General features: G+C 46.7%; 1 protein-coding gene across 3 annotated transcripts in view; it reads left to right on the top strand.

Annotated features, from left to right (window-relative positions):
* The window catches only part of Arsg (arylsulfatase G), a 111,869-nt gene that overhangs the window by 92,024 nt on the left and 460 nt on the right, over positions 1-19,385 (top strand). For all 3 annotated transcript variants that reach the window (XM_042702728.1, XM_042702729.1, XM_042702727.1), the window contains 2 exons: positions 4,330-4,450; positions 10,018-10,108. In XM_042702728.1, the coding sequence (XP_042558662.1) occupies positions 4,330-4,450; positions 10,018-10,108 (212 nt within the window). The remainder of the gene's footprint in view (positions 1-4,329; positions 4,451-10,017; positions 10,109-19,385) is intronic.

The following is a 19,385-nucleotide window of genomic DNA, read 5'->3' as shown; positions in this document are numbered from 1 at the left end:
GTCCTCCCCGGAGAGGAGCAGCTAAGCACTTTCTGGGGATATTTTGCTTGTCACAACTGGATGGAGAAGATGTCTACCGTGCCATTAAACACCCTTCTCCACAGACAACTGCCCTCCCCCTCCAACTGGGCTCACTCCTTAACTGGAGGAGGACCGGCTCTCTTCCACTCTGGGGAGAATGAGGAGAGTCCCCCCCCACCCCACTGCCCCCTAGTCTAAGTCCTTCCAGTTTTCCAGACTGACTCCCTGTCTCCTTTTACTTCCCACTCTCAGGTCATATCTACCTCAGCCCTGGGAAATCACCTGTGTTGTCTCCTTTGCATATCCCAGAACTGCCTATCTTGGCACCCCTGTTTCCATTCATCTGTGGCCCCCTAGATCCTCATCTTGGAGCCAGTAAGCAGAACCATACCCCTCGGCACCCTCCTCACCCCAATCACTACTCCTAGTTCCTCATAGGGCATGCTAGTGCAAACCTGCACTCTTGGCTACATGGGAGGCAGAGATAGGAGGATTGTTTGAGCCCAGGAATCTTGAGGCCACGGGGGGCAACATTGCAAGATCCAGTCTCAAAAGAATGAATCTCTAAACCATCAAGACACAAGCATGTTCATTTTGAATGAACAGCCGTTGGACCTTGGGCTAGTCAGAAAACGAAGGAAAAAGAAACTATTTTGTAAGGGTAGTGGAACTTGCAGAGGTGTCGCCCTGCCTGTTCTAAGGATGAGGGCCTTTGTGTCATTGTGCTGAGCCATCCCAGCCCGCTTCTTTGGGGAGCAGGCTGCTGGCTGCTCTTCTCAGAACCAGGTTCGCTTCTCTGTCAGGCCTAGGAAACCGTGCCAAGGCTCTTGAGACTTTTAAGGGCCTACGGAGCTCTATTTATTCGCTTATTTGTTTATTTATTCAGTGCTGTATTGGGGCTGGAAATTGGGGCCTGGCGGCTGTCCCTTAGCTTTTTTTTTACTCAAGGATAGAGCTCTACCACTTAAGCCATAGCTCTACTTCCAGCTTTTGGGTGGTTTATTAGAGATAGGCGTCTCACAGACTTTCCTGCCTAGGCTGGCTTCAAACCACAATCCTCAGATCTGGTACCTGGCTACTTTCTTTTCTTTCTTTTTTCTTCCTTCCTTCCTTCCTTCTTTCCTTTCTTCCTTCCTTCCTTCCTTCCTTCCTTTCTTTCTTTCTTTCCTTCTTTCTTTCTTTTTCTTTTCAATTCCAAAGAAAATCCCAAACTTTTAGGTTGAATAAAATAGATTAGTATAGATTATATATATTTATCTTGACATCAGTGCAGTTTACAGCATAATTATTTGGGGTTCAAACTTGAGAATTGGTGTTTGCTAGACAAAGTACTTTACCACTTAAGCCACAACTCCAGCCTTTTCTGTTTTTAGGTTATTTTTCAGATACAGTTTTGTGATTCCCTTCCTCCCCCCTAGGGCCAGCTTTGGACCTATATCATCTTACCTATGCTTCTGGTGTATCTGGAATTACAGATTTGAGCCACCATGTCCAGCTTTTTGGTTGAGATATAGGGATCTTTCTAACTTTTTGACTGGGTTGGCCTCAAACTGAGATCCTCAGCATCTCTGCCTTCTGAGTAGCTGGAATTACAGGAGTGAGTCATCTCTCCCAGCTACAGAATGCATGCTTTCTAATTTTGTTTTAAATGGAAGAGGACACATAAGCGGAAGCACCCACCCAGTCCCCACGAGAGTCAAAATATGACACTATCAAACGTCAACCATAGAAATAAACAACTTAAAAATGCAGGTTTGGGGGTTTCCGCTTTGTTTTGTTTGTTTTCTTTCTCCAAGGTTTCAAAGACTCCCAAGATCACTTTCTTCCATGAGGTATGAGGTTTGAGGTTAGGAATAGCTGAGGTAGAGTGGGACTGCATTCTCCAACTTCACGTGCAGGCCGAGGGCCTAGCCCTAGAATGATATCAGAGCTGTGTGTACCACAGGCTCAGCTTCAAGCCAGGCTGGGCATGCTTTATTCGTTGGGGAAGGATCTTTGGACAGTCTGAGCCTGTCAGCGCTGCTGCACTGGGCTGCCCTGAGTAGTGTGAGTCACCAGACCTGTTGAAGTTTTCTCGTGGGCGAAGGTTTTCTTTGTTTTCTGGATGAACTAGTTACCTCCAAGGCTGCTGCCAGGCTGAGACACGAGGATTCCATAAGCTTTCAAACTGGGGCTCTATAATTAAAATGCTAAATTTCACAAGAGAAAGGGGGACTGGGAAAAGGAAAACCTACAAAATATTCCACATCCTTAATGCAGATTCAGTTTTTCTCGTTCACCAACTTGACCCATCCGTGACAAAGAAAGCACATGATTCATGTCAGAACCCAAATGTGAGCTGGAGTTTGCTTGTATTCCTGGCTTTTAAGGAGGCTGAGATCTGAGGATCATGGTTTGAAGCCAGCCCAAGCAGGAAAGTATGTGAGACTCCAATCTCCAGTTAACCAGCAGAAGAAGCCAGAAGTGGAACTGTGCACACAAGTGGTTGCCAGCACCTGAGGTCAAACCCCAATACCAACACACACACAGACACAGAGACACAGACACACACACACACACACACTCTAAAAACAAAACACAACAACAAAAAGCCCTAATGTGAATCATGATTTTCTTGCTCACTGATTTGACCCATTTTGAGATCTGATCTTGCTGAGAGGTACAATTTAGAGAATCCTTGAATAAACATCCCCAAACCACGCCAACCCTTTCACACTGCAGCGGAGTCTTTCTCTGCTTCTCAATTTAGAGCAGGAAATCTTGGACTTTGGACAGGTTTCTGGATTCTTCTGGTCTCTGCAAGTGCTGACTCTGGGTGCCGGTTCATGGAGCGCATTTCTCGAGAGAGAAGCTTTATGGACTGTGAAAGCCATGGGCAAGCAGACACCTAGAGTACCACAGTCCACAGAGACACTGGGCAACGAGTCAGAGCATTGGCAGGGAAAGGAGGTGGCAGATCGCAGAGGAGGAAGCACACACATGGAGGGCCCTTTAGACAGACCAACTCCACGACCTCAGGCCTCAGAGATGAGACCTTTGAGGCTTCCCACTCTTGAGTCTGAATCCTGCTGCTAGGCCGAGCTTCTGGTCTACCAGGACCTCTTTCTTGGGGAAGCTCAGCCTGAGAAAGACATCATCCACCTGCTCACTTTGGCTCTGAGTTGGTCTGCCCTCAGGTAAACAGCTCTGTTGAAAGGGTGGCCACTCTGTTCTCATTAGAGTTGGGTTTTTTGGTTTTGTTTTGTCCTCCCCTCTCCCCCAGGTGAACACTGTGAGCTGGAGGGAGGTTTCAAGTATACCTTGTAACCAAAAGGAAAGCTCATTAACAAAACCCCACCAGAAGGTTAACAATGGCTGTTGGACTGCTTGTTCTTTTTTATGTTTCTGGATGTTCAATTTTTTTTTTTTTTTTTACCGCAATCATTTACAGTTTCGCAATGCCCTGGATGAGCTAGAATAATGGCAGTGGGCTGTTTCACACATAATAGCTAAAATTTCACGTATCGTGACAAAAGAGTAAATATTTATGAGACTGGAAACAGGGTGATGCGGAACATGGGGAATACTTTCTTGTAGACACTGCTATAAAGGACTCCTGTAAAGCCAGTGGCTGTGGCCTAACTGGGGACAGGTAGACCCCCTGAGTTCCTAGGCTCATGATGTGTCCCTGTGAATAGTTATAACGCAGACATCCGCTAGGCCCATTCTGAGTGCCCACCTGTGTGCTTTACCCACACAACCACCTGCAAGAAGGGTACTGTTATTATTACTGTTATCTGGTCGGTTGTGGCACTTAAACTCTGGGCCTGGGTGCTGTCCCTCAGCTCTTCAGCTCAAGGCTAGCACTCTACCACTTGAGCCACAGCGATTCTCTGGTGGTTTATTATTGGAGAGCAGAGTCACCCAGACTTTACTGCCTGGGCTGGCTTTGAATCATGATCCTCAGATCTCAGCCTCCTGAGTAGCTAGGATTACAGGCGTGAGCCACCAGCGCCTGGTTAGGGTACTGTTATTAAAACAACTACTTTACTGAAGAGGAAACTGGGATACTGAGGAGTCAGACAGGTGTAGAGCTGGGATTTTAGCCCAGACAGTCCCTGGCTACAGAGCCTGGGTGCTGAATCACCATGCCATTCTGTCTCTTGTAGCTTCAAGAAGTCAAGATGAGGAAAGGCAGTTTGTGGTCTGCAGAAGGCAGGGAAAGCCATTGTTTTCTCTGGGCTGGTTCAGATGGGTTTTGATGACATCAGGGCCTAGAAGGAAGAGCTGAGAGAGTTGTTGTCAACCGAGTCTTGTTTATTTCTGTAGTGTGCTGGACATTTTCCCCACGGCAGTAGCCATGGCGGGAGCCAGCTTACCCCAAGACCGACACTTCGATGGACTGGATGTCTCTGAAGTATTGCTGGGCAGGTCGCAGAGGGGCCACAGGGTAAGTGGGAGGAGCATGTCCCCATACCAGGGCTCTGCTGGGCTGAGTCTCAGATCTGAGCCTGTGCATGAACACAACACCCTCAGGAGTTGCATGCATGTGGCCAGTTCAAACCTGTGCCAGAAACACCGAGGGTTAAATCCTTTGAGATGAACCTCTCTTCACCTCCTGCTCCCTTCCCGCCCCCCTGCCATGAATCAAGTTCGCCAGTCCAGATTATAATGATCGATTTGGGCATAGGGTAGACGTACGTGGGTTGGAGGCTTATTCTCTTTAATGAGTTATTTACCTGCATGTGTTCAACATCCTGACACAACTTAGGTACCCAACATGCTTTTGTTGGATGTGCTCTCTGACCAGAGTCTGTGACTTGTTTGTTGTGGGGAAACAGAAAGAGAAGCCTCAAGCCGGGCGCTGGTGGCTCACGCCTGTCATCCTAGCTACTCAGGAGGCTGAGATCTGAGGATCGCGGTTCAAAGCCAGCCCGGGCAGGAGAGACTGTGAGACTCCTATCTCCAATAAACCACCAGAAAACCCGGAAGTGGCACTGTAGCTCAAGTGGTAGAGCGCTAGCCTTGAGCTGAAGAGCTGAGGGACAGCGCCCAGGCCCAGAGTTCAAGCCCCATGACCGACAAAAAAAAAAAAAAAAAGAAAGAGAAGCCTCGAAGGCAGGGATCCCATTTGGGAATTTACCTCCTAAGTTCTCAGTGAAGCTGAGTGTCTGCATCCACCTAGCCCTTCACTAGAGAGGATGAATGAATGAATGAGAGGGTGAATGAATGAATGAATGAATGACAGCCCTCTTGGATGGAAGGCAAGTCCAGCCAGTTCATAAAGCCCTATACTTCCCTTAGGAGTTTTCAGTACCTGTTCTCCAGCCCATTCTTAACTGAGACCCCTCTGGCCTCTCTCCCCTCACCCCCCCATGGCTTTGGGCATCTGCTTCTCAAGTGACCCCTTAGTATATCTGAAGTCCTTGGTGGCAGTCAGGAAGTGTCAGTCCTGGTGACCCTTCCCTGTTGTTCCTATGTGCTTTCCTTTCCCTGAGAGGAAGAGGAAGTGGGAGGAGGGAAGGAGGCTGGAGAAGGAGGAGGAGGCTCACCACTTGGGGATCCATACTTCAAAGGGTCTATTTCTGTCTCGAGGGTCACATGGAAGTAAGTGACTCAGCTGTGCTCAAGCGCCCGGTGCCTAGTGACGATCTTTTCACTCCTAGCCTCTCCCAGGCCCATCCGAACATGGGCCGTCAACACATCTGCACACCAGAAGCGTTTCTTAGGGCTTAACAGCTCAGGCCAGAAAGGTTCTCTGAAGCTCTCTCAAGTCAGTCCCTGCAGAGTGGCTAGTCCTCCCATTTCCCCCCTCCCCGCTTCCCCCTCCCCCCAACCAGTGCTTCTCCTAAGTAGCTTCTAGCAGGAAGATGGTTTCCGTGGTAGGCTGGAAGTCAATGTGTGTGTGTGTGTGTGTGTGTGTGTGTGTGTGTGTGAGTGACCCTGGGGGGTGAGGGGTGATTATGTAAAAAAGACATCAGGGAGAGGTACTCCGAAGTGTTTATTGCCATGGCTACCAGCAGGATAATTGCTGTCACCAGGAAGGGCTGGAAGGACTGTGGTCTTCTTGACGTTGGCTGACCACTCTGGACGCCAGCCCCTTTATACGTGTGCGCACTTCCGTTCCCAGATCCAGGAGCAGGCAGCTTTGCCCAGCCCCGTGGAGGGCCAGCACAGTGGGTAGACCCAGGAACCAGGGCAGAGAAGTGGTTATCAATCTAGACTTCACGGGAGAAGCTGGGATGGTTTGTAACTCAGGTGTTTGCTCCTTAACTTGGCCTCTTGGCCCAGAATTTGGAGGACAAATTCTGGACAAATGCTGGCTCGGTATTTTATTGAAGTGAGGTAATTGGAATAGAAAGACTACATGCTCTTGAATCTGAAATAGCTCTAGGAAAGCCAGCAGGTAAAAGTGAATGACTTCAGATATACATACATCTATCAGTGTCTATATATGTCTATTACACATATGTATTTCTTAATGAAGGCAGTTTGTATTCATCCACAGACACATCCTGAGCTCACAAGAATTCTAATATTGGAATTGGAGTTTTAGGCCCAAGGTCCAAATTCCTGATATTCCTACGTGAGGCCTCACCAGTCCCCACTGCTCATGTGCCAGATAAAGAGACATGGTGAAGGACAGAGACAGGAGATAATTATTATGTGGCCCAGGAAGCTGGGGAAGACAGACCTACAACGCATCCTAGACCATCCGTAGGGAAAGATATGGCATAGGTTTAAGCAGACAAAGGCTAGGTAGGGTGAGGGGGAGTGTGATAGCTAGATAGTGCCAGTCACAAGTATCTGATAGAGTGGCGCAAGGCTGTCTGACCCCTTATTGCCTCCCGGTGAGTCTGGTGGGGCCATTTCACAGTAAGAGTCATTGGTCCTAACATTCAAGATGGCTGTAAAGAGCCTTCAGAGAGAATGGCTCAGGGCAGAGGACACAGAGACAAAATAGAGACAGGGATGTCTTGCCTGTCTCCTGCTTTTAATTTTTTTGGTTCAAATAGGGAGTCAGTGCTTTTTAATCAAAAGCAGTTTCTTTTCCTTCTTTCTTCTTTTCTTTTTGTGCCAGTCCTAGGGCTTGAACTCAGGGCCTTGCACTCTCACTTGGCTTTTTTGCTCAAGGCTGGCGCTTTACCATTTGAACCATGCCTCTACTTCCAGCTTTTTTGCTGGTCAATTGGTGATAAGAATCACATGGGCTTTTTTGCTCGGGCTGGTTTTGAACCTCGATCCTCAGATCTCAGCCTCCTGAATAGCTAGGATCATCGGTGTGAGCCACCAGTGCCAAGGAAAAAGCAACTTTTAAACAACCTGTTACCATACAGGTTGGTGAAGAAAACCATTCCAGTTTCTAGAAACTCAAAAGTTTCCCTTCCACGGTCAGCTCAAACCAAGATGCAGATGCTGCATAGCAGCGGGGGTCCTTACCTCTTCAGGGAGTGTGGAGAGGGGTTCAACAGAGGAGTCTCTGTCAGCCACACACTTGATAGCCATTTCCCAGTGTGTGGCTTGAGCGGGTCTAATGGGTTGAGAGGTGTAATGGGAACGGCGGGATAACATTTTTTATTCCTACTGCCTCATGACCCTCTTCATCCTCCTCCAGGGACATCATGTCCGTGACATTCAAACCCCATGGCAGCTGATACCTTGCTGCATAGTCAACCTTTTGATCCTGATCTTGACAGACCAGATAGGCAAATAAGGGCATTGGGTTTGGGGCTGTCTACGCCTCTCCATCTGAGCACTGGGGAGGAGAGAGGTGCACAGCCTAGAACCCAATGTTCCCCTTTGTGTTCTCCTGACTCCCAGAGGGAAGCTGGAAGTCCATCAAGTTTCATCTGTCATGACCAGGTCTAAAGATTGTCCACCAAGGGAAGCTTTTCCTAACAGCCCTGAGCCTGCCCAGCTCAATCCACTCAAGGGTCTACTGTGGGCATAAAATATTTGGCATACCCCTAGGGAGGGAACAGAAGCTAGGTGTTCAGTCTTTGGACTACCCATGGCTTCTCTTAGAGGGGCCCCTAGCGGTCAGAAACATCACCTAGCGTGGTTGGGAAAGGATCGACAATCTCATCTCCTTCCCCCTTTGGAGATTCAGATCTGTGTACTCCTTCTTGATGGAGCCTACCTCCAGAGGATGCTAGGTAGAACCATCTTCCAGGATCCAAGTAAAGGAACAGGAAAGAAAGGCAACCAAGAAGGGGAAGGGGTGACAAGTTAGCCAAAGATAAAGTCATCTTTGCAATAGGGCCCAAGTATGCAGAGAAGAAATCTCTTTAGCTGCGATTCCTGTGGACACTTGCCAGCCTTCTTCCTAGGTTGATGTAAACAAGACAGTCATTGCCAGTCTGCTCAAAGGGGGAAAACATAAATTTCTGAGCACCAGCCCTCCCCCCGCGCTGCATCCTGTTGGGTTTGGGAAGTTCTCTTCCGTGGTTCCATTACATAGTTCCACCCTGGAGAGTGAGGTCCAGGGTTTGAAGTCCAACCTGATTCCCATATGCTGGGGGTGTGGGCACATCCTAGCTCAGTTGCCAGTAGGTGGTCCAAGTCTCCCTGTCTTGTATGCATCAGGAAAATGAAGCTGAGTCCTGCAGTGAGAGGTGGGGCTTGGAGGGGGCTGGAAGAAGTGAGGCTCTGGCTGCTTTTCCTGTTTGGAAGGCTCCGGATGTGGGAGTTTGCAAGGTTGACCTAGGAAAACAACAGGTTGAGGGGGTGCGGTGGCAGGAGGCACCCTAGACATCATTGTCCCCGGCTCTGAAACTTGGTGGGGTGGGGGCAGCTGTTTACTGCTCCAACAGATGTTCCTCATTCCACCCCCCCCCCCCCCCCATGGAAACTTTGAATCACGTAAGTGCCTTTCCAGCGATCTATACGGTCATGATTCATTCATACCAGGGCAAGTCTCGCTTCCAGCTCAAACCCACCGACCTACCAAGGATGCTGGCCTTTTATTTCCTCCCAGAGCCTTCCCTGGGGAACTGTGAATTTGGTGTTTCCGTTCTTGCGGGTTATTCTTTCATGTAGGGCTGGACGAGGAAAGATTTCCTCAGCACAAGTGCAATAGGACTGAGTCATCGCCGTGTGTGTCTGTGTGTGTGCTGGCTAGACGAGAGGCTGGAGGTGTAACTTGATGACAGAGTGTGTGCTCTGTGTGTGTGTGTGTGTGTGTGTGTGTGAGAGAGAGAGAGAGAGTGAGCGAGCCTAGGTTCCATCACATCACTGCAGAAGAAGTGTAGTCCCAGACATAAGGTTGTACCCATTGCTGGAGGAATTGAGCACCCCTTGATGCCACCCAGGAGACTTGGGGAATCCACTTGGGGCTGAAGGAGCCCCAGGAGATATGTATAAACCATGGAAGTGTGCAGGCTCCTTTCTGTACTTAGGGGACTTAGGTGGGTGTGGTAGATGTGTGGCCCCATGAGGAGGCCTTGCCAGTGTTATTTCAAGCTCTGTGGTGGCTATCTGGGGAAAAAATGAACTTGTGCACAGATTATTGATTTTTTTATTGCGGGGTGGGGGGGTGGTCAAGAGTCTTGAACTCTGGGCCTGGGTACTGTCTATCCCTCAGCTCAAGGCGAGCACGCTACCACTTGAGCCACAGTGCCACTTCCGGTTTTCTGGTGGTTAATTGGAGATAAGAGTCTCACAGACTTTCCTGCCCTGGCTGGCTTTGAACTGAGATCCTCAGATCTCAGCCTCCTGAGTAGCTAGGATTACAGGCATGAGCCACCGGCGCCCGGCTATGATTTGATCTTAAAGCAGGTACTGGGCCTAGAAATCTGACATACTCAAATGAGACCAGGCCCAGAATGGTGGCCCATGGCTCTGAAGTAACTAGCACAATGGCAGTTTCGCAGAGGAGTTGACCAGGGTGGACATAGGCCTTATCTGACAAGGAGTAGTTAGGGGTCAGGGCAGAGAACATGGGGTATAGAGCAGTGATTTCTTTGGGGTGCAGCTACCATGGTTTTCTTATGCACATGCCCTTTTGGCCTTTGTCAGGTGCTGTTCCATCCCAACAGCGGGGCGGCCGGGGCATATGGAGACCTGCAGACCGTCCGCCTGGAGCAATACAAGGCCTTCTACATCACAGGTGAGTGGGATGCCCAGCCTCCTTAGCACAGGCGCACTGGGGCGTGGCTTCTCCTCTTTGAGATGCACGAAGGCCCTGCTCATGCTGGCTCCAAATTCACGCTCTGTGGACCAATGCAAAAACAAGCCCTTTCTGCAGCAAGCTGGGAGCTCTGAGCGCTTCTGTGTGGCTCCTTTTCACCTGCAGAGAAATGAGTTTTCCATCCTTGTTAGACTTTTAAATGCCAGTCTGGCTGATTATCAAATGGAAGCCTAGAGACATTTCACAGTGCAATTTACTTGACAATAAGCACTTTCTCCTGTGTGTGTGTGTGTGTGTGTGTGTGTGTGTGTGTGTGTGTGTGTATGTGTGTGTGTGTGTGTGTGTGTGTGTGTGTGGCTGTTGTTTTGTTTTGTTTTTTTTTTTTTTTTGTAAATTGGCAGGTCTCTTTGCTTCTTGATGTGTTGAAACTCATTTTCTTTGGGCATCCTTCATGTTTTCAAAGTAGGTTTGAAGTAGGCCTGCTACCACTTGAGCTATACTCTCTAGCCCCATTTCCCATCCATCCACCCACTCCTCTCCCTGCCCCCCTCCTTTTTTTTTTTTTTTTTGGTTGTTGTAGTTATTTTTAAGGTAGGGTCTTGCATTTTTCCCCCTGGGTCAACTGTGGATCATGATCTTCCTACATAAGCCTCCTGTAGAGCTGGGATACAACCATGCCAGGCCTGTTTTTTGAGATGGACCTGGCTAATTTCCTATCTCTGCTGGCTTCCAGCTCACCTTCCCTTTCTGGCCCCTGCCCAAATCTCCACTTCCTAAGTAGCTTGGATTGCAGGTGTGGCCCTTGTGCCCAGCACCAACTCTTTCTCTGCTTTAAATGCATATTTTAGAAATATTGGATCTGGATGGTTCTAGTGCTTCTTGCTGCCAACTGAATTCTGATTCACTCCTGAGTTCATCTACCTGCCCAGCTCTAGGCTACCCAGAGCAAGGTTCCTCTTCCTTGGCATTCATACTAAAATTCCTCTCAACTTTTAAGGCTCCAAACCATATGCCACTGTCTCCCTCTTTGAGGGACAGAGTTTGGAGATTTGCAGTATGTGTCATATTCTGCTGTACCTGGCAGTCATTGACATTTCTGTTTTATTTCTTTGTTACTTTTGTTTGTGTGTGCCCGTCCTGGGGCTTGAACTGAGGGCCTGGACACTGTCTCTGAGCTTTATGTGCTCAAGACTAGTGCATTATCACTTTGAGCCACAGCTCCATTTCTGACTCTTTGATAGTTAATTGGAGATCCTCAGATCTCAGTCTCCTGAGTAGCTAGGATTACAGGCATGAGCCATTGGCACTCAACTCTTTGTTACTTCTAAAAGTTTAAATTTAAGATCTAGACTGATGATGGAACTCAGTGCTAGAGTATTTGCCTAACATATGCAAGGCCCTGATTTTCATCCCTAGTTTTGCAAAAATGAAAAAAAAAATCTAAACTCTGAAGCACTTAGGCTTTTTAGTCTTATTGTTTTATAGTGATTAGCCTTGTCTTGCACTCAGTATAAACCTTAACATTTTTTCATGAATGAATGAAAAACAAAAATAAAAAGGAAAAAGAACAGAGAGAAAAATCTAGGACCTCATGCAAATTCCAGTTTGATTTGGTTATTTAATGTTGCAGATTTCAAAGTATTGTATAATAACAAACAAAATTTCTTTGCCCTGAGTATACATAAGTGATCACAACAGAAAATGTGGTGTAAAAACAAGTCCTTTGAGTTCATAACTCAAGGGATTATTAAAAATGTCAGAAGAACCTTTGATTGTCCTAAAACCTAAAACAAAACAGTCAGCTATTTGCTATGGTTTCAGATGAAATGTCCCGAAATTAGCGTCCTTACATTACACTATCTCAGAGGTATGGGAGCGCCAGGCTGAGTTAATTTCAGAAGTTAGAACCCTGCCAGGAAGTCCAGAATATTGGACTCGTAAATGTTACTGTGAAGTCATAGGACTGTTTAAAAGTGATCTTGATCGGACAGGAATGACAATACCCGGAGGAGGCCTGCTCTGCCAGAGAGCCACCAACTTTTCAAGAGAGCCAGGGTAGGAAATGCTGAACTCCCCACGGCAGATGAAAATTGTGAAGAGGGTAAAACTCGGATAGGTTCTGATTCCTTCCCTCCCACACTTAAATTTTCATCCTAATGACTTAAACCTGCATTTGGAAAAGCCCAGTGATTGACCTCTTTCTACTACATTAGGTTAGAGAACGGTGTGTTCTTTTGTGATGAAGATAGGATGTTGTGGTCATGAGCGCCTAGTTCGTGAACTTAAAAAGATTGCCGGTCTGGCTTAGCTAAGGTACTTGGTTGTTTTTCCTTTTTTGTTTTTGTCTTGTTTTTGAGATGATTAAGGCAGATTTGTACACAGAGGGAAAAGCACAGACCTAAATGGTTGTATGTACTATCTAATGTTGTGAATTATTGCCACAGATATACAGATATCGTGTTCCCCCTGACAAAGGCTTGTGTGTTGAAGGTTTGGTTCCTGGTACAAGGAGTATTCAGAGATGGGGCTTCTGGGAGATTATTGGATGAACTCCTTGATGAGTTCTTAGCTGAATGAGTATCAGGAGGGTAGGGACTAGTTAGATGAAAGGGGTCGCTGAGTTTGTGTCTTTGAAGGGGAAATCTTGGTTCCTCGACCCGACTTTCTCCCTTACTTCCTGGCAGCCATGGGGTGAGTAGTTTCTCTCTGTTAGGACAGGCTGCAGGTCTCCATATGCCCCGGCTGCCCCGCTGTTGGGATGGAACAGCACCTGACAAAGGCCAAAATGGCATGTGCATGAGAAAACCATGGTAGCTGCACCCCAAAGAAATCACTGCTCTATACCCATGTTCTCTGCCCTGACCCCTAACTACTCCTTGTCAGATAAGGCCCATCTCTACCCTGGTCAACTCCTCTGCGAAACTGCCATTGTGCTAGTTACTTCAGAGCCATGGGCCACCACTCTGGGCCTGGTCTCATTTGAGTATGTCAGATTTCTAGGCCCAGTACCTGCTTTAAGATCAAATCATAGCCGGGCGCCGGTGGCTCATGCCTGTAATCCTAGCTACTCAGGAGGCTGAGATCTGAGGATCTCAGTTCAAAGCCAGCCAGGGCAGGAAAATCAATGAGACTCTTATCTCCAATTAACCACCAGAAAACCGGAAGTGGCGCTGTGGCTCAAGTGGTAGCGTGCTCGCCTTGAGCTGAAGAGCTGAGGGATAGACAGTACCCAGGCCCAGAGTTCAAGAATCACGACCCCCCCACCAATAAAAAAATCAATAATCTGTGCACAAGTTCATTTTTTTCCCCCAGATAGCCACCACAGAGCTTGAAATAACACTGACAAGGCCTCCTCATGGGGCCACACATCTACCACACCCACCTAAGTCCCCCAAGTGCAGAAAGGAGCCTGCACACTTCCATGGTTTATACATATCTCCAGGGGCTCCTTCAGCCCCAAGTGGATTTCCCAAGTCTCCTGGGTGGCATCAAGGGGTGCTCAATTCCTCCAGCAATGGGTACAACCTTATGTCTGGGACTACACTTCTTCTGCAGTGATGTGATGGAACCTAGGCTCGCTCGCTCTCTCTCTCTCTCTCTCTCTCTCTCTCTCTCTCTCTCACACACACACACACACACACACACACACACACAGAGCACACACTCTGTCATCAAGTTACACCTCCAGCCTCTCGTCTAGCCAGCACACACACAGACACGCACGCCTATGACTCAGTCCTATTGCACTTGTGCTGAGGAAATCTTTCCTCGTCCAGCCCTACATGAAAGAATAACCCACAAGAACGGAAACACCAAATTCATAGTTCCCCAGGGTGGAGTCTGCTCACCATCCAGGAGTGGATCTTACACTTAAGAGGACTTTTCTGCCGGGGCTGGCTTCTAACTGTGATCCTCAGATCTCAGCTTCCCAAGTAGCTAGGAGTACAGCCCTGAGCCATCAACCCCCAGCTATCTTATTTTACTTTTGAGATGGTGTTTCACGATGTTGCTTAGGGATTTAAATCAGTCCCCCTGTCTCAACCTCCCAAGTACCTGGGACTTCAAGGACCCAGCACTGCAATCTCTGTCTCTTCCCCCCCACCCTGCCCATTTCCCTCTTTTCAGCTCCCTATATAGTTCAAGCTGGTCTTGACCTCATTATCCTCCTGTCCCAGTCTTCCAAGTAGGAGAATTCCAGGTGTGCGTGATCAAACCTGACCTTATTTGCAGTATTAGAATTTGAGGATCCCACAGGTTTTGTCATGTTGTATTTTCATTTTCTTTTCTTTTTCCCCCATGGGGCTTGAACTCAGAGCTTAGGTACTGTCCCTGAGCTCTTTAATCCAAGGCTAGTACTTGATTACTTTGAGCCACAGCCCTACTTCTGGTTTTCTGGTGGTCAATTGGAGATAAGACTTCCCTGCCTGAGCTGGCTTTGAACCACTATCCTCAGATCTCAGCCTCCTGAGTAGCTAGGATTACAGACGTAAGCCACCAGCACCCAGCTTATATTTTCATTTTTATTCTTTGATCCATTGGTTAAGAATATGTTTCACTTACTCATTTCTATAGTTTTCCAATTTTACTTCTGTTATTGGGTTTTTTTGATTTATGTTCAGAGAAGATAATTGGTGGTTTTTGTGGGATTTTTTTTGTTTGTTTTAGACAGGGCTTCATGATGTGGCCCAGGCCGATCTCAAATCACAATCCTTCTGAGTCTCCTGAGTGCTGAGATTACAGGCATGTGCCACCATGCCCAGTTAAGGAGAAGGTGACTTTGTATGGAATCTATTACATTTAAACCTATTGAGACTTATTTTGTAACCTATGTTCTATCCTGGAAAAATGTCTTCTGTACACTTGGGAAGGATGTGTGTATTTTTGTTGTGTGGTAGATTGTTCTGTGTGTATAAAATACAATGTGTCTATATGTATTTTTCTGTACATGGTAGCATTATTTTAGTTTTAAAATTTCTGTACATGATAGCATTATTTTAGTTTTAAAAAGAGTACTTCACCTATTGTATGGCCTTTGCTCCTTTTCAAAGATAAGCTTTTTAAAAATTATTATTATGTGGCTGTGTTTCTGGGCCTATTATTCTGTGCCACTGAGTTGTTTGTGTGTTCATACTGTCTTTTCCTGTAGCATATAGCAACTTTTAACATAGATAACCTCTCTAGACCATTGCTCTCCTTCAGTATTGTGTTGTCTGCTCTGGATCTTTTATCTCTCCATAGAAGCTCCTGAATCACCTTGCTGATTTTTCAGAAGGTAACTCTGTGATTTTGACAGGGACACCATTGATTAGCTGTGTCAAATTGTGTGAAGAATTGTCACCTTGACAGTATTGACCTTTCCTTTCTCAATGGAGGAATGTGGATGATCTCTAGTTAGATTTCTTTGCTTTCTTTCACTAGATACTTATAGTTAGATTTATGCCTAAGTATTTTAGTCATTTAGTTAGATGGGAGTACTGATGTAAATGGTATTGTGTCTTTAAAATCCCCCTCCCCACTTTCTTTCCTATATATAAGAAAGAGGCTGATTTTGGGGTGTTAGTCTTGTATCCTGTAACTATTGAAATCTTTTATTCACTCCAGGCTTTGTGTTGTTGTTGCTCTCTCTGATTTTATACATAACCAATTGTGTCATTCATTATCAGAGTTTCATTTCCTCCTTCCCAGTCAGGACACTTTAAAAATTTTTACCTCCTTCTCTTCTCTTCTGTCATCATGCTGGAAATGATTTTAGCAACAAAGTGTCTAGTGTCCGGCCATGGAATGGATTCTTAGCTGTTGGCTCTTTGTCTATGTTCTAATTCCTTTATTCCTACTTTGCTGATTAGGTTCTTAAAGGAGAAAAAAAGGAAAAGGAATTGAATTTATATAAAAGGTGTTACTTCCCTGCTATTTGAGGATCATCTAGTAATATTTACTGTGAGAATCTGGTTGAGTTCCTGGTAAAACTCACAAAGCATGGAAGCGTGGTCTGGCTATAACTCAGGGATCGTATGGCCTGTGTCATGACCTTATAAATAAAGAAAATGAAAAAGTGTGGAGTGACTGACGGCTGGCTCCATCCCTCTGGGTTAACTCGTTGATGAGGGTTCAGGTTTTCCTAGCCTTTTGCTGCAGTAAAGGGTGTCTGTCGGTCTGTCTGTCTTAGGGGGAGGGGACAGTGGTATTCCTGTCTCCCCACTTGTCAGATCTGCCCACGAGCCATTGGTTCTCTTGGTGCAACCCATTTTTCTTGTTGGGGTGGAGAGGTGACTGTGTGGAGATGGGAAGTCGTCTGTTCAGTAGTTTTAAAATTGTAAGTGGGACACTGGAAGATACATTGTAGAGACTTCTGAGTTTTCAGAGAGGATTGATTGGCTGTTATTTTGTTCTTAGGCAGTTAATGAGGTGTTGCTTGCCTTGAACTTGTGGTTTCTTCCTGTTAAGACTGTGCCTTCTCTGCTCCTAGCCTGGACTTTGGGAGACTTCCCTGGGAAATCTGAGTTGCTAATAACCACATCTCTGACTTGCGTGGAAACCCATGCTGCTGAGCTGGTTTGGTTTTCTCTTGCTGTTGCTGGAATCTGCCCTTGGGCAGGCCTGGCTGATTCCTGGGTCAGCTCCAGGGATTAGAAGATTTAAATGTAGATCCCAAGGTCGGTCCTCTGTGGCTGTCTCTTTCCTAGAGATTTCCCTGTCACTTGCCCTCTTTTGTGGTTGCCCTGAACTATGGGTGACACCTCAAGCCATAGAAACCACAGACTGGGGAGCGTCCCTAGGGCAACTCTTAGAAATAGATCCAACCCAGTGCAGCCTTCTTCTTCAAGGGATGAATCTCTTCCGTTTTCTTCCTGCCACGTTCGTTTTCTAGCGTCTTCCAGCTCTCACCCTATCTCCCACAAACTCCCCTCCCCTGCCCCACTTTGGAAGTACTAAGGTTTTAACTGAGGGCTTTCTGCTTGCTGGGAGGCACTCCTAACTCTGAGTCCCATCTCCAGCCCTTTATACTGTGGTTATTCTTGAGATAAGGTCCACGTGTTTCACCCTGGCAGGTCTGGATGGTGATCTTTTATTTATGCTCCCTGCCATAGCAGGTATGAGTGATGGGTGTGACCCCACTGTGCCCAGTTCTTTTTAGTTGAGACGGGGCCTCACAAACTTGGTTGAGTAGTTAGGGTTACAAGTGTGAGCCACTGGTGCCCAGCCTTCAATTTGTTTTTGAGCATACTGCCTAGGATTTATAATCATCTAGAGAACAATAGTTCCTCTTTTTTTTTTTGAGAAGAGTCTCCTTGAGTGGCTCAGTCTGGCCTTGAACTTGTGATCCTTAGAGGAGTGTACTTCTAGGCAAACTGCTATACTCTTGAGGAGTTATTTAAGCCAGATACAGTGACTTATACCTGTAATCCCAGCTACTTAGGAAATTGAGAAGATCAAGATTCAAGGACAGCCCAGGTAAAAAGTTAGTGAGATCCGCCCCCCACCCCCCTGCCCCAAACCTCATCTCGACCAATAGCTGGGTGATGGTACATGTCTTGCAGCTCAGCTATAGGGAAAGCACAAATAGGAGGATCACAGTCTGAGTCCACCCGGGCAAAAATGGCAAGATCCTTTCCTGAAAACAACCAAAAGAGCCAACAGTCTGGCTCACTCGCATGGTGGAATGCTTGCCTACCAAGTGTGAGGCAACAACCGAAAGACCAAGAGCTATTTAATACTTTTGTGAAATGGGCCAGTCCCAATTTTCACTGGTCAAACTCCTGCCACTTCATTTGCTCCTTACTAGCAATTTGACTTCCACCCTAGCAAAAAATGGCAACTTTGTAATCTCTGGAGTGGGGAGGGGCTACTAATGGCCGGCTGCCTCCAAGCGATGTGACCTACTTCTTCCACAGTCTTTCAAATTACATTTCTAGCCATACTGGACGTGAAAGCTGCCTCTTCAGATAGTATGGCTTTCACCTCTAGATTAGCCTTTTCTGAACTACACCGGGCTTTCCGCTCCGGCACGTAATACAGAACTAACAGTTGGACTGTCTCAATCACAATGCTTGCATTTTTCATCAGAATATCATCCTCCAAAGTCCCGACACAGGGTTCCCTGAAGGAGAGGCGGCCTGAGTGTCAGAGCAGCCCTGATCCTCTTCAGCAGTGATGAGGACGAGATGCTCCTAGGCCAATGCCTTTATTTTCAAGGCCTTTGATTTCCTTCCTTCTGTTTATTCTATTGGGTCTATTTGTTTCAGACACCTTAACTTCTTTTGGCTTAGAAAGCTGCAGATGACCAACCGTCTGGAGTTGGAGGCAGGAAGGATCATGAGTTAGTTAGAGGTCGGTCTGGGCTACGTTGGGTGACCCAACAAGCGAAATTAAGGGAAGGGGTTGAGGGGACTCACTGGAATCAACAGCCAGGGATCTTGCTATCCTGTCAGATATTTTTCTTTTCTGTTGGTGGTGGTTGTAGGGATTGAACTCAGAGCCTCAAGCTTAGTAGACAAGTGTTCTGCCACTGAAGCTATGCCCAAAGTCCTGTTGCTTTTAAATGTTCAGATAGGCTCTTGTGGTTTTGCCCAACCTGGGCCTTGGATAGTGATCCTCCTATCTCTGCTTCCCAAGTAACTGGAATCACAGATGTACCTGCGATTGATTGTTTTTTCCCTTCTAGCATGGCCTGAACCATATTCCAGGATAGAGAAGTACCTGGCTCTCTCTTTCAAAAGTTTCTTATTATCTTTGTTTTTGGAGCGCTTCCTTAGTAGCCAGATTCTAATCCATATACAGAATTCATTCATCTTTGCGGGGCACTGGTGGTTCATGCTTATAATCCTAGCCACTCAGGAGGCTGGGATCCAAAGGATCTTGGTTTGAAACAGCTGGGCAGAAAAGCCCGTGAGACTCCATCTCCAAAATAATCAGTCAAAAGAAAGAAAAAAACAAAACAGCCTGGAGGTATGGCTGAAGTGATAGAGCACCAGCCTAGCAAGCTTGAGGCCCAGAGTTAACACACTAGTCCTGGCCACAACACAGAAAAACTCAAGAGAATCTCATCTTCAACATAATGTGAAATTATTTTGTCCTTTTCACCCAATTCACCAATCAGATTCAAAGATAATCGAATAAATGTTCTCCTGACTATGAGGGCAGGTCAAAGATGTTTCAACTCACCATGGACAACAGGACCATCACTGGAAGGCTGGAATAAGTTCTTGACATCATTGCTTTGATCTGGAGAAGAATCATTTACATTTTAAAGTCTTTA

This window comes from Dipodomys spectabilis, unplaced genomic scaffold, assembly GCF_019054845.1.
Source record: "Dipodomys spectabilis isolate Male_0828 unplaced genomic scaffold, ASM1905484v1 ptg000329l, whole genome shotgun sequence".
NCBI classification, from domain to species: Eukaryota; Metazoa; Chordata; class Mammalia; order Rodentia; family Heteromyidae; genus Dipodomys; species Dipodomys spectabilis.
Note: the sequence above shows the minus strand (reverse complement) of the source record. Positions and strands in the feature narration are given on the sequence as shown.